A 13,295-nucleotide genomic window follows, 5' to 3' on the forward strand; every position below is an offset into this window, starting at 1 on the left:
AAACATGCCAGTTTTATATCATGTATGACTTGATATAATTTGATGTAAGGAATAATAATAAAAAAGGACCACTGCAAAAATATGCCAAACAAAAAACAATTAAAGGAGCACATAAGACATTTTAGACCAACCACAATAAATCATGTGTTAGTTAGTAATTTAGTAATGAGATAAGTGTGTTTAAATGTCCAGCACAGATACCTGCAGTACATGCGGCAGGAGTGATGTGATCTCTCCCCAACACATCACACAAAACAAACACTGAGGAAACTTGATCCCCAAAGGGACATTAAGCAATTTCTGGAGCCATATCTGCCAGCCAGGCTTTGGGGTACTGCTCAGAACACTGATGCAGCATGGGATTAAAATGTCCAATCCACAAACTGCTCGTTCACCCATCCGACAAGGTGCCTCCTCCCCGACTTACGCCCCTCCCTTCTGTATCAACTGAGATTAACTGCAAGATGGCACAAGAAGCAAGCACACCACGATTGAGCCCTAACAATATCTCGAAACTCTGAAACTGGGACATTGCAGAAGCTATTCTCTAGGTGTCTAAGTAACAAAGTCACTACATGTTTGCAGTCTTGATACCACAGAGTGTCTGCTGTAATCACACACCACCATGAGAATGCCCATTATGCTTATTTTAATCATTGTTTTAAATCTTAGTAAAAGATCATCAAAAGAAAAAGTCAAATGTATTCAAGAGAGAAGAGAAAATACAGAAGGAAGTGCCCAGGAGGGTTTTTTTTTCCAGCTTCTCTTGGCTCTGAAACGCAGCACAGATGGAGCGGACCTGGCCGCTTCACCAGAGCCCGCCCTTCCCCAGCTCTGTCCACATGTTTCCACTGCACTGAAAATGTTAGTCAGAGGCTGCTGAATCCAATAAGCTCTGCATTAGGATAGGAAAGCCTTTGTGCTGCTAAGATGCTATAGATACAGCTACACTGAGCATCTCTGCAAACCTAAGACATGGACAAGCTCCACACCACAGCGGCATTTGCTTTGGGTGATATGGTACCTCAGAAGGCAGGAGTCATGTGGCCATGATAGCCATTATGAATTTTCAAGGGTCAGTGTGGCTGAGCATGGGGGTGTGCCCCTTTAATCCCAGCATTCCTGAGGCAGAAGCAGAAGCAGATGGATCTCTTCCAGTTCAAGGTTAATCTGGTCTACAAGGCAGGTTCTAGACTAGCCAGGACTATACAATGACACTTTCTGAAAAGGGGTAGGGGGACAATGGTGACATTTTAAATGCATGACAGAAACAGACATAGAAAGTACTTCTGATTGTCAAATAATAAAAGTGACTATTAAAGTAAGACATGCTTATATAAAAATGGACTCCTTAATACATGTTACTTTTAAAGGACATGAAAAATGCAAAGCAGGAAATGTAAAATTAGACACATTAGAAAATCCTCACAACACATGACTGATAATTTAGAAATAACATAAAAATTTAATATTAATGCCATGAATCCATCTTCTAGATCTTCTATATGAATAAGAAAATGGTCAGTGGTTCCTAGGGGTGAAGCAAAAGCCATAACTTTCTGTTTTCAGAATTAAAATTTCATCTTGTAACTTTCCACCTCCGTCCTTTGTTTTCTGAACAACTGAGACATTGAGAAACAGTCGTTTTGATGGGAAATGTCCTCGTGTTTGTCATCCATAGCAGACTATCCACCTCCACCCAATTCCCACACACCAGGGCATCTGTTTTCCTCCTCACTGGAGACATTTCCACTGGCTGCTGTGGAAGGTGTGGAAAGCTGCTTCCAGGGCGAGGCCGCCCTGGGCTCCTGGGCACTGGGATCTAGTACTTTCCTGACTCTCCTTCAAAGCACTTCCAAAGATGATGTCATTTGCACTTGATGTAGACCTATCCTGAACCCATACAGCTATTCTTGAAGGTCACAGTGGCTACACATTATGATTTGGGGGCATGAATTAAGGTCATTTTATTATAAGTCAAAAGAATTGAAGAAATTGCTTCTTTTCATGGGCATTACAGGTGTTTATCCAAAAGTTTCTGAACAATTTGGGGAATAAGGCTTGCTCTCCTGTCCTCTGGCCTTTACTCTTCCTAAAAAAGTAAACACTACAGTGAACTTTCAACCTATAGAATTAAAGGTCATAATCTTGCTAAGAGAAAATCCTGTTTATTTTAAGCCAGATGCTATATTGCATAAAGACAATGTAAATACATCGTTCCTACTAAAGTTTTCACATATGTTTTAAGAGATGATGAACCACGCATTTTCTCCACACTCCAACACGGAGAAACAGATGGAGAACTGAGGGCGAGGGGAACTCACCTTGGTGGGCCCGTTTCCATTAATTGCCACTGGCAGTGTTTCATAAAATGTATTCTTCACTCTGCTTTTACCATTTTCAAACTTTAAAACAACTTCATCTGCGTTAAAAAGAGAAACAGTTTTGTCAACTTCGAACATATATAGGTCTATGGATTTCTAAGACACACTACCCCATTTTTTTTTTAATGCATAGAAACTATCTCTTCCAAGTCCATAGTTAGCAAACAAAAGCTGGCTCCCCACCAAATGCCTCACCACTGAGTTGGGTGGTGAAGTGGTAGAAGATTGCTTCACTGGTCCCTGACCTGGTTCCTAGCCGTGTGATGCCAGCACACTGTCACAATTTATCTTCCTGTAGTGGACCTAGACTGTCCTTGAAGGGTTATTCTAGAAACAGAAAGCATTGTGTGTGTGTGTGGTGAGCGTGTGTTCCCAGGTATAAGCAAGATTCCACAGCTGACTGGGCACTTGATCAGATGGACAATTCGCAGCTGACCTTCTGTGAAGCTCCAGATAGACACAGGAGCATGAGAGACACTGTGTTTCTACTTCAGGCTTCTCTCCTCACAGTTTTAAACACTGCACGCTTTCAATCCCTAGAACCTATTGACAGCACTAGAAAAGACACTGAACTCTAGCACATTCCTAATTTTTAAAATGATAATGCATTCTTAGAAAAAATATTTTGACTTTCAGTACACAAATTAATGCACTGACATGTCCTACTGGAGTATATGTATCTCTAAAAAAGTAATATAATCAAGGATACTCACAAGTATCTACATGTGCATTATTTGTACAGATGTGCTCAAATGTGCAGGCATGCACATATTCTGTATCTATGCTCACAAATATACAAGTGTGTGCACAAGTACTGTTTAAGTAGCCACAAGTATGCAGTTGTGTACGCCCACACAAATGTGCAGATGCACAGGTGTGGACAGATGCTACCTATATACTCATGTGCAGGTGTGTGCACATGCTCTGTATGGATCATTCACAAGTGTGCACAAGCACACTGTACATGCAAACATGTGTGTCTGTGTTCAAGTGCACATATGTGCTCATATGCTATGTGAAAGTGTATTCACATATGCACTAGTGTACATGCATGCTTTTTGTGAGTATACACACGTGCAGGTGTTCTATACCTGCATATAGTCTTAAGGGTGCAGGTATTATGTGCACACTGAGAGTGTACTCACATATGTGTAGGTGTGTGTGCATGTACTTACCTAAGTGCTGTGAGCACAGGAGCTCTATGGAGTGTATTCCTAAATATGCAGGCATGCACATACTCTGCACAAGTGTACAGCTCTTCAGATCTCCTCTTACTCTGTCACAATCCACTCACGGATTTTACCAATTGACTTTCAGTTTACTAGAGGACCTCTAACCCTTCCAGGAGACTCAAGACCCAGTGAACTTGACCCAAACTGTGTGTTGTAGAGATGCAATTAACTCACAGCTTCCCATCCAATCTAAGTGACCCAAGGCCAGCACTTAATTTTCATTCAGGGAAGGATTTTTCTGGACTATATGGAAATATGTCAGATTCAATTCAGTACTTGATGTTTTGAAGATTTTAAGGCTGCTGCCTTGGCTATAGACCCCAATGGTCTAATGCAGGAGAGAATGCTGAAAACAGGCATTCACATATATGAGAAGATGCAAGGGCTTCTGTACCTGTAGCTCCATTCAAGGCCTGGAAAATTTTGCATTTATGATCCAGTGTGATGTTAAAAGCTTCCTAAAGAATAGGAAAATAGGAAACACTGAAAATTACAATAGAAATAGCCAACAGCACAGTCATATTGATATACGTATCTTTGAGGGAATTTGCAGCTTAAAATATTTGTTCAATGTATTATAAAAATATCCAGATGTCTCAGACAGACACCACTGTACACTTGACACTTGCACTCACACAGATCTTGCATCCCTAGTAACAGTGTGCAAGACTCCCAATTCTAGAAAAATTACAAATTATATTTACGGTGCACAGAAAATGCACAAAATGTTACCTCATTATTATTTAAGAACATTTTTTTCAAATTACATTTGCTTTTAGTCTGACTTGAAGCTTAAACCAATTTTACAAACATTTTCTATAAAGCATGCGGCAGACTGAGTTACAACAGTACTCAGAATTTTAGTATGGCCTATGTATGTGTAATGTGCAGTCACACGATATTTTGTCAAAGCAATGAAAATGCACTTCCTGACTCTTTCTGAAAGGCTCACTAGGGAGAGCCCATGAATTTCAATGGCTTTCTTTGTAAACTCTCCTGAATTTTATCTGCCTAGAGTATGCCTGTAAAGACTAGGGTTCCACCAGTTATCTAGGCTATAGAGGACACAGGGAAAATATGCACTCCCATGATCCCCATATCTCTCTCTCTCTCTCTCTCTCTCTCTCTCTCTCTCTCTCTCTATATATATATATATATATATATATATATATATATATATTCTACAAAGGAAAAAATAAATACATAGACAATAGACCTATGTCATTAGGCCCACTACTACTTTTATGTATTCTATTTATTCTATTTGTGACAACTATAGTATTTTAGTTAAGAAATAAGACACTCTCTGCCTCTCTAGAATCTCAGGCCATAATCTCTAGAATTTCATGATCAATTCATTCTACAATCTACATACCTTCCAAAGCAATCTTTTTTCTCCCCTTTTTTTGATGTGTGTGTGTGTGTGTGTGTGTGTGTGTGTGTGTGTTAGCCTGTATGTGAGCACACATGTATGTAGAAGCCAGAGGTCTACACTGCCTATCTTTCTCTATTGCTCTCTACCTTCTACGGAGGCAGGGCTTCTCACTTGACTGTGGAGCTCACCAACTGAGCTGATTAGACTAGCCAGCTTGCCCAGCAAGGGACGGCCAGCCTGTTTCTCAGCACTGAAATTACAGGTGAGCCTGCTCAACATTTATGTGATACTTAGGATCCCAACTTGGCCATCAGGCTGACACAGCCAGGGTTTACCCACTGAGACATCTGTTCAGCCCCTTTGCCAATGTGCTTAGCCTTCCTGATGGCTAGAAAACCTATGGAAATTTATCTTCACAGGACCGTGTCCACTACACTGTATCTACAACACCAGCTACTGGACAATCTCCCTCAGACTTCAAGCGACAAGTCTCACAGAGATGTGCATTCTACTTTAACGTATGTCATCTTTCAAATCAAAAACTGTCTTTGAAGTGAGCTTATCCATTTGCCATTTCAAAGTTATCAAAGTATTGCCAGTACAGCTGTATATAATTATAAATTACAGCACTCCAGAGACAGAAACAGGAGGGTAAGTGGTTCATGGAAAACCTGGGCTACATGGGACCTTACGTGAAAATAAACAGACAGACAGATTCCTTTGTTATTTCTAAAAGCACTGTCATACAAATTTGGCATAATTGACTGGTATTGTCTTGATTTATAGTCTCAGAAATGTTGCTGTCTTAACCTCATTCTGATATTTAAAGACCAGGCAATGAGGCTACAGCCAGTGGCAGATACGATGGCAGATGTCGGCCCTGAATTTTCTAGTTGTTCAATGTGTCCTTCCACAGAATACAGCAAATACCAGGGTCTTACTATTTTCCTCTCTGATGAACCCAGGTTGGATGAGGCTTCTGACTCAGCCACTGAGAGACAGAGACAGAGAGGTCTCATACCCAAAGTAGGGAAGGAGACCAAAGTCACCAGCCCATGCTTATTCCACTGACCTGAACATTTTTAACTGTGATGGTACAAACACAATTTGTAATTCAGCTTCCAAAATCCTTTGTTTCTCTGACCAGTTGGTTGAGGACAATATAAAAATCAAAGCAGCCAAAACAGCAAATGAGAAATCGCAAGCTATTGCTCACCCTCTTCAGTGGGTCGATGTAAATTTTAGTGTAAAAGAGCTGGTCGTCATCATTATCCTGCAGATCCCACTGCTGAACCAGGCGGCTGATGTATGGGGCATAGCCAATAAAGCCTGCAACGCACAAAACCACAGCAGAAAGCTCAGATCCAAAGACCTATCGTCAGGTCAACATGTCAATGTTAGTGCCGTTGGGGCAGCTGACAACGTTGGAAAGTCATGAGGTCTAACGGTATGTATGCTTTAGTGGAGAGATAACACCCACTATAAAACAAAGCAAGCTAACCAAAGATGCTTCGAAGGCATGCATTCCTGAAGTCAACTGACATATAGGAACTAACCTCCAAAGGTTGCTAAGGGAAGGCTAACTAGGGAGGGGCAGGGTAAGATGGCATCCCCTCGACCTTGTGAATCACTCTCCTGGGACCCACCGAAAAGAAAAGGAGCTACTGCTTCTGAATGAAGGGAATGTCTCCTGCTGTGCCAAGATTCCAATGCAGGCAAAGAATGTAGCTTGTCACTGCCTACAAAAATCATGAAGCAATTTTCTATCTAGGGAATGTGGAGAATTTTTTCCATTACTTGAACCAGTCTTAATGTGCCTGCTAGACTGCTTCTCTGGCTAGCTTTTATATGTCATTGTCTGGAAAAGGGAATTCTAAAATTGGAGTGTTCCCCCTGGCCTTCGAGCCTATGCAATGAATCTGCCAATGGCATGTATCTGTAAAGCGCAGAGACAACAGGAGCACTGTGCAAGTCTTCCCGAGTTTCAGACATGTAGCCAGCAGCTCCGCTTCGCTCACAGGCAAGAATCACCGCACAGAGACAGAAAACAGTTTAAAAAAAAAAAAGACTTATTTTATGTCTGTGAGTAGTCTGCCTGGTTGTATGTGTGCAGTGTGTGCAGGTGTTCACACTGGCCAGAAGCCAGAGTCAGATCCCCTTGAACCTGAGTTACAGACTTGTGAGCTAGCTGATGTGATGTGAGTGCAGTGAGCTGGGAGGCAGTGGGAGCGTTCCCACAGAGAACCTCTCCAGCCTGCCGATGCATGTTTAATTACTATGAGTAATGCTCTAAAATAAAATAGTAGTAGTATAACATTTTTAGTGGCTTATAGTATTATCTTATAAAAAATTATTTTCTTCTTCTAAATAAATAAATAAATAAATAAATTCTTCCTTAAATAAGCAACACAAAATTACATTCATACGCATTCTTAATGTATTTTTTTTCTATTGGTGTGTTTTAAAACTGAATGATCCATTTTCGATAGGTCCTGACTCATGACGTTTGAATCCCTCACGGGCTGTCTCTGAAACCACACATTGGCTGCTCGCACTCACGGTCCTTGCCTTATCGCTAACAATTATGGCTGCAGGTAGAAGCTTCAACTGACTTCTAATATCTGTCATCTCCACAGTGCCATGAGGCCCTCTGAAATTTCCCTCAGTGGCTTTTTACTGTGCAGATGAATGTGAACCACAGGATACATGCCACTTCCAGGAAAAAAAAAAATTCAATACAAAATACAACCTAATCCAAAGCTATTCACTCCCAGGGAACAAATGTCCTCTATCTATGAGGTCTCACGCCTTCTGTCTGTGTGTTTATAATTATCTCAGTTCAAGGACATATTCCATAGTCATAATGTCTCCAAGGGCAAATTTTCTCGTATCTTTAAGGAGTATATGTGACTACTGTTATTTAATCTGTGATGAGAATGTTATTTAATCTGTGATGAGAATGCAAGACTTAATCCTCACCTATAATGTGGAAATTAGAACATCCACACTGCATAGATACACAGCTAGCCCACAGAAAATGGTTTTCAGGTTGTAGCCTGTGCATGCGTTTTCAGAATGTATCCTAACAAGATCATGCTTGTGGGGTTGGGAGACTTCCGTCTACAGGAGCACCGTCCATACCTCCAGCATTCAGGTAGCGTTTCCCAATGTGCACAACAGGGTACTTGTCCGCCAGCCGCTTATCTGGCCACAGCAGTCCGTCTGCTGCAAAGACAATCTTATGATTTGTCTTTTGGAACTTTTTAAGAACTTCTTCAGGACCACCAGCAAATACAACATCAAAACTGTTTTTAAAAGAAACAATCAAGTCTCAAAATGCATGTTTCAGAATTTAAGCACAAAACCTAAGAAAAATAGCCCCCAAAATAAGAATTTAAAATGCATACAGGATTAAAACATGTTTAGAGAATACATCAGGCAGCCTCTTCCCAGCTTGTATCATGTGAACTACATTGGACAAATGCAATCAAATTATGACATATTTTCCATTATAATATATAGTAATTTGTCTCCAAAATAACAATTATAAGTTAGTGGGCAAATGTTATAGTTAATTTAAATTAATGACACCAGCGTAAATACTTCCTAAAGTCTCCATCTTAACAGTCAAATATTTCAGTGACATTCATGGACAGGAAATTTCAGGGACCAATTCATTATTACTCCTGATAAACAGGTTTTGACTAATATGTCTCACACTGCTATCAGAATACACGTAATACTTTATAGTACGGAATCTTAATTACATTCTCAATCTTAATCAGATCCATAAATTCAAAGCAAGGTAAAATTAACAATATAATTTAAGGTCTCAGGTTATATCAGGTGGGGCTCCCACCCCACCCCGGACTTTATTTTTCAGAACTAAGTCACAGGATCCTAACATAAGAGAAAATTAATTGTAATAACCTCGATTTGACCTCTCTGTAGAATGCCCTACTTATTACAATGTTAAATCTACCAGTATCTGGTTTTACATCAGAGCAGCTGAAAGCCGATGTCTGCCGGACACTAAGCTTATGGTAGGTGGCAAATATGAAGGGTAAGCTCTAGAGTCCTGCAAAGGGTTGCCGTGGCTAACACTGCAGATGGACTGGGAGTCACACATCCCGGAAGGACACGGCTGCTCCATCCGTGCTCTCTACCTGTATCTGTGAGGAGCCGGATGTGCACATGTAAGAGTTAGTAAGAGTTAGTAATGTATACTCTACTGTGTTAAAGAACTTAGCAAAACTACTACAAGCTTATGTTTTCCATTACACTCTTGGCAAAGGCAATACCTGCCCCTCTTCTACATTCGAAAGCTTTAATAATGACCGCACTCATGTGTAAGTGGAGCACAAGGCCATCCTGCTCAGAAAGTACCAGGAAAGGAAGGAAGACATGTCATGTGAGCAATTCTGTCTAGGACACATAAGCACCAAACCACACCCTGTAAAAGGGAAACTGCCTGCATCTCTCTGCTCCTCCCTTTGCATAGGGAACAAGTGCTTACATCTTTACAAAATAGAGTATGTGGCTAAAAACTGGATTAAAAATTGTATAACTAAATTCTGTAACTCTGCTAAACAAATTTCATACTTACTAATTTATTTTGAGATAAGACCTTCACTATATAGCCCAGACTGTCATTAAAATTGAAATTCTCCTATCTCAACCTACAGGAACTGGAATTACTCATAGAACCCACCACTCAACAACACTACCCCCCCCCAATTTTTTTGAAGTGATATCTTAAAATTCTGTTTATATAAGTTAATTTCTTTTCGCTTGAAGCTGTTCTAGAAAAATTAATCAGTGCCTTATATGTCTATTATGAAATACTGTACTACAAAATTAAATTCTGTTTATGAATATCCAGATAGGCAGACTGTCAGAGGAAGATTGCAGATTCATAGGCACATATTAGAATATGTTTCTTTTTTCTTTCTAGAATCAATAAGGAAGATGCTCTTGGCACTACTAGCAGCATAATCACTAAGTCTATCCGGGTGTGCAGTGTTCTAGCTGCAATCTGATTCCAGCTTTGCTGCTGGCCTTCAGAGTACACGCACACCAGTTAACTGACCTAGCTTAATTTCTCATTTATAAAATAGAGGGAACCTGACTGTAAATAGCAATTATTGGTTAACAGTTACTAACACACTGTAAGTACTGCATACCTAAGAACACATGATGGATGCTGGCTATTAACTGGAGAAGGCTGCTTAGAAAGCAGGACATGGGAAAAGGCGTGCACGTGTGTGTGTGTGTGTGTGTGTGTGTGTGTGTGTGTGTGCATTATAAATAAACTTTAAAGAGATTCTGAAATCTCAAAATTAATTTTTGATGTGTTTTTAGAATTAAACAAGCTAATCTGATTTGCAAAACAAACTAAATACACATCATCAATCCTGTTTTTACCATAGGTCCTTTATTCAAAAGTAATTTTGTTTCTTTGTATGATGTGAGTGTATGTGTGTGTATGTGTAAGAGAGAGAGAGAGAGAGAGAGAGAGAGAGAGAGAGAGAGAGAGAGAGAGAGACTTAAGACTAAAGATGAGGGCAGAAGCTCAAACAGTCAGACGGAGAGTGAGCCTCAGGAGGCCAAGAGAGTTTCTGAACACAGTTAAAAAATGTAGCTTGGTGGGTGAAAGAATCATGATTTATAGTGGATGGATGGATGAATGATGGATGGATGGATGGAGGGGATGGACGAACAGATGGACAGAAAGACAGATATAGTCTATAGAAAAATTTCAAGTAACACCACATACTCAAAGGTTACAAATTAGGGCAGGGGCTGTGTGTGTGTGTGTGTGTGTGTGAAACTCCACGTACATCCTTGGCCTCAGGTGAAGGAAACCTAGATTTAATCCCTAGTTTGGCCAAAAGAAGTTACAGATGCCATTTGGAAAGTGAATGTTTTTCATCTTTGGAACTCCAGTGAAGGATAAAACTGTATTTTAGACTATTAATAAAAGAAGATATGATGTTTAATTTGCAAATTTAGCATTTCATAAACATCACTTTTAAAATGCAATTCTCTTAAGGTAAATGAGGAGAATATTATTTTCACATAATTCAAAGTATTATTTTGACTTAAAATGTAAAATATTTCCTCTTCTGAGAAAGGGTCTCATGTAACCCAGGCAAGCCAGGGACATGGTATGAAGACCAGCGCTGGCATTACTCGCAGGCGCCACCACACTCAGCTAAAAAAGGTATTTTTTCCCATTTCCTTCTAGCAGGTGTCATTTCTGTTTGAGTTCCTTGGGTGGGAGATGTCTTTCTGCCTACTTAAAACTCCTCAAACGGAAGAAAGTTTTTCTACTTAAAATTATTTGAGCCACAAAAAATGTACAATAAAAATATTTTTTTCAAAAGATGAATGCACAGTAGTCATAAAAATAATTCCCACAGGAACTCAGTCCATTTAAATACGAAGAATAAAATAAAACTTTTCCACATTTAAGCATGGTAAATATTCCCAAGTCCTGCAAAACCCATAAGAGTGAGCCCAGACATGTCACAGTTCTATCTCCAACAGGTCATTGAGACTTTTATGAGTGTTTGTCCTTCTGTGTTATGTTTGTGTAACTTCTACCACAGTGACCCAGACTGGATGAAAATTGTCTTTCATCCTGGACTCAATGGTTTCCATGACAACTTCCATCGAAATCCTTTTGCAGTGTCTTACTGATTCCACCTTCTGTCTACTACTCAGTTCCTCCAAGAAGAAAATGACCCATATTAATTTACATCTCTACAGACTCCATAGGCACCTTCCCAGGTGCCACCCTGGGATCTGCCCCCCTACACACACACACACACACACACATACGCACGCGCGCACACACACACACACACACACACACACACACACTCCTGACTTGAGAGTCTGAGACTCTCCTGAAGGTACCACACCCCAGAGTCAACCAGTAGTTTCTACCTGTGGCCTAAAATAAGTCACCAAATATTTACACTGGCCTGCAGAAGACAGCTCAGACTCTAAGGCCACACAGTTTCTGTCAAACAACTTAATTCTGCCAAGCTGGTACAAACACAGTCACAGATGTCTTCATAAGCAAATGTAGATTTCTCAGTAACAGAACAATGCTTGGTCACACAAGACCCAGTTATGGATACCTGCACTGTACAATAAAACTTAAATTGATCAGACTCACAACAATAACCTTGATTTACTATCCTATTCAGAAGCTAATATGAATTCTTTCATGTAGGGTCAACTATGTCTTCATAATGAGTATCTCTCTATTTAACGTGGATTTCCCAGCTGGGCCAAAGCCATTTATTTATTTGTTTTCAAGGCATATTTCCAGTGTCAACTCCTCTAGACACCAACGCGACAGGAAAATAGCATTTCCTTCCACTTACCCCTCACTATCCTTCAATTCTCTTTCCTACCTAGATATCCATTCTATTTTATGCACCTAATCAAAAAGCCCCTCCTATTCTAGGCTCCATCTTCTTCCGTGTAAGCTGGACCCATGTCTTTAGCATCTATCTAGCCCTTAGCTGAGGATTTTCAAGACATTTAGTAAATGCCTCTTGAACAAATGAGTGAATCAAACAGTAAATGAATTAAACTATATCCACACCAGAGGTAAAAGCTACTGGATTGCCCAGAAGTCTCCCTGAACCTTGTTACTCTTCCCTAATCCAAAACTTCACTGATTATTATATGCATAGAATTAAACAAAAATTATAATTATCTAAACCACAAGGTACAGGTTGAAATAAAGTCTAATGAAACCGAAACAGCCCATACCTAAGATCTATGTATCTTAAGTTTCCCCTCAAATAAATTTTGGTATTTCCAGAGATAAAACCATGATGCAACAGTATGGAACTATGGAACCATTAATACCTGCAACATACACACAGATATACACGAAAACACACACACACACACACACCATTTTAACCAGTTGAAAATGCTCACTCAAGTGAATTTTCAAACTAAAGTATAAACTATTATTGGAAAAAATCAAATAAATATCAGCCGTTTGGGATAGAGGAAAGGGAAGTTGATGTGCTAAATAAAGTAAGTTGTTCTATTAAAAGCCAAACATTACTTGATGAATGTACCCCCCAAATGAAGTTACACATGTGGGGTATGAAAATTACTACTGATGCACAGAGAACAGCCAGAAAAATAATGTAGCAAATCTCAGCACTACATGCTCCTCAGCACAGCTACTGCCAGACCTGGATCTCCCCTTGTTTCTTAGTCCCTTAAACTGCAAAATGATACAATGAATTAGATGACAATCCCCATCTC

The 13,295-nt window shown here is 39.9% G+C and overlaps 1 protein-coding gene across 2 annotated transcripts in view; it reads right to left on the bottom strand.

Annotated features, from left to right (window-relative positions):
* Plod2 (procollagen-lysine,2-oxoglutarate 5-dioxygenase 2) overlaps positions 1-13,295 on the bottom strand; it is a 65,536-nt gene that overhangs the window by 18,878 nt on the left and 33,363 nt on the right. For both annotated transcript variants that reach the window (XM_052187645.1, XM_052187644.1), the window contains exons 4-7: positions 8,133-8,296; positions 6,208-6,320; positions 4,011-4,074; positions 2,325-2,422 (exon numbers count right to left, since the gene is read on the bottom strand). In XM_052187645.1, the coding sequence (XP_052043605.1) occupies positions 2,325-2,422; positions 4,011-4,074; positions 6,208-6,320; positions 8,133-8,296 (439 nt within the window). The remainder of the gene's footprint in view (positions 1-2,324; positions 2,423-4,010; positions 4,075-6,207; positions 6,321-8,132; positions 8,297-13,295) is intronic.

This window comes from Apodemus sylvaticus, chromosome 7, assembly GCF_947179515.1.
Source record: "Apodemus sylvaticus chromosome 7, mApoSyl1.1, whole genome shotgun sequence".
Classification (NCBI taxonomy): Eukaryota; Metazoa; Chordata; class Mammalia; order Rodentia; family Muridae; genus Apodemus; species Apodemus sylvaticus.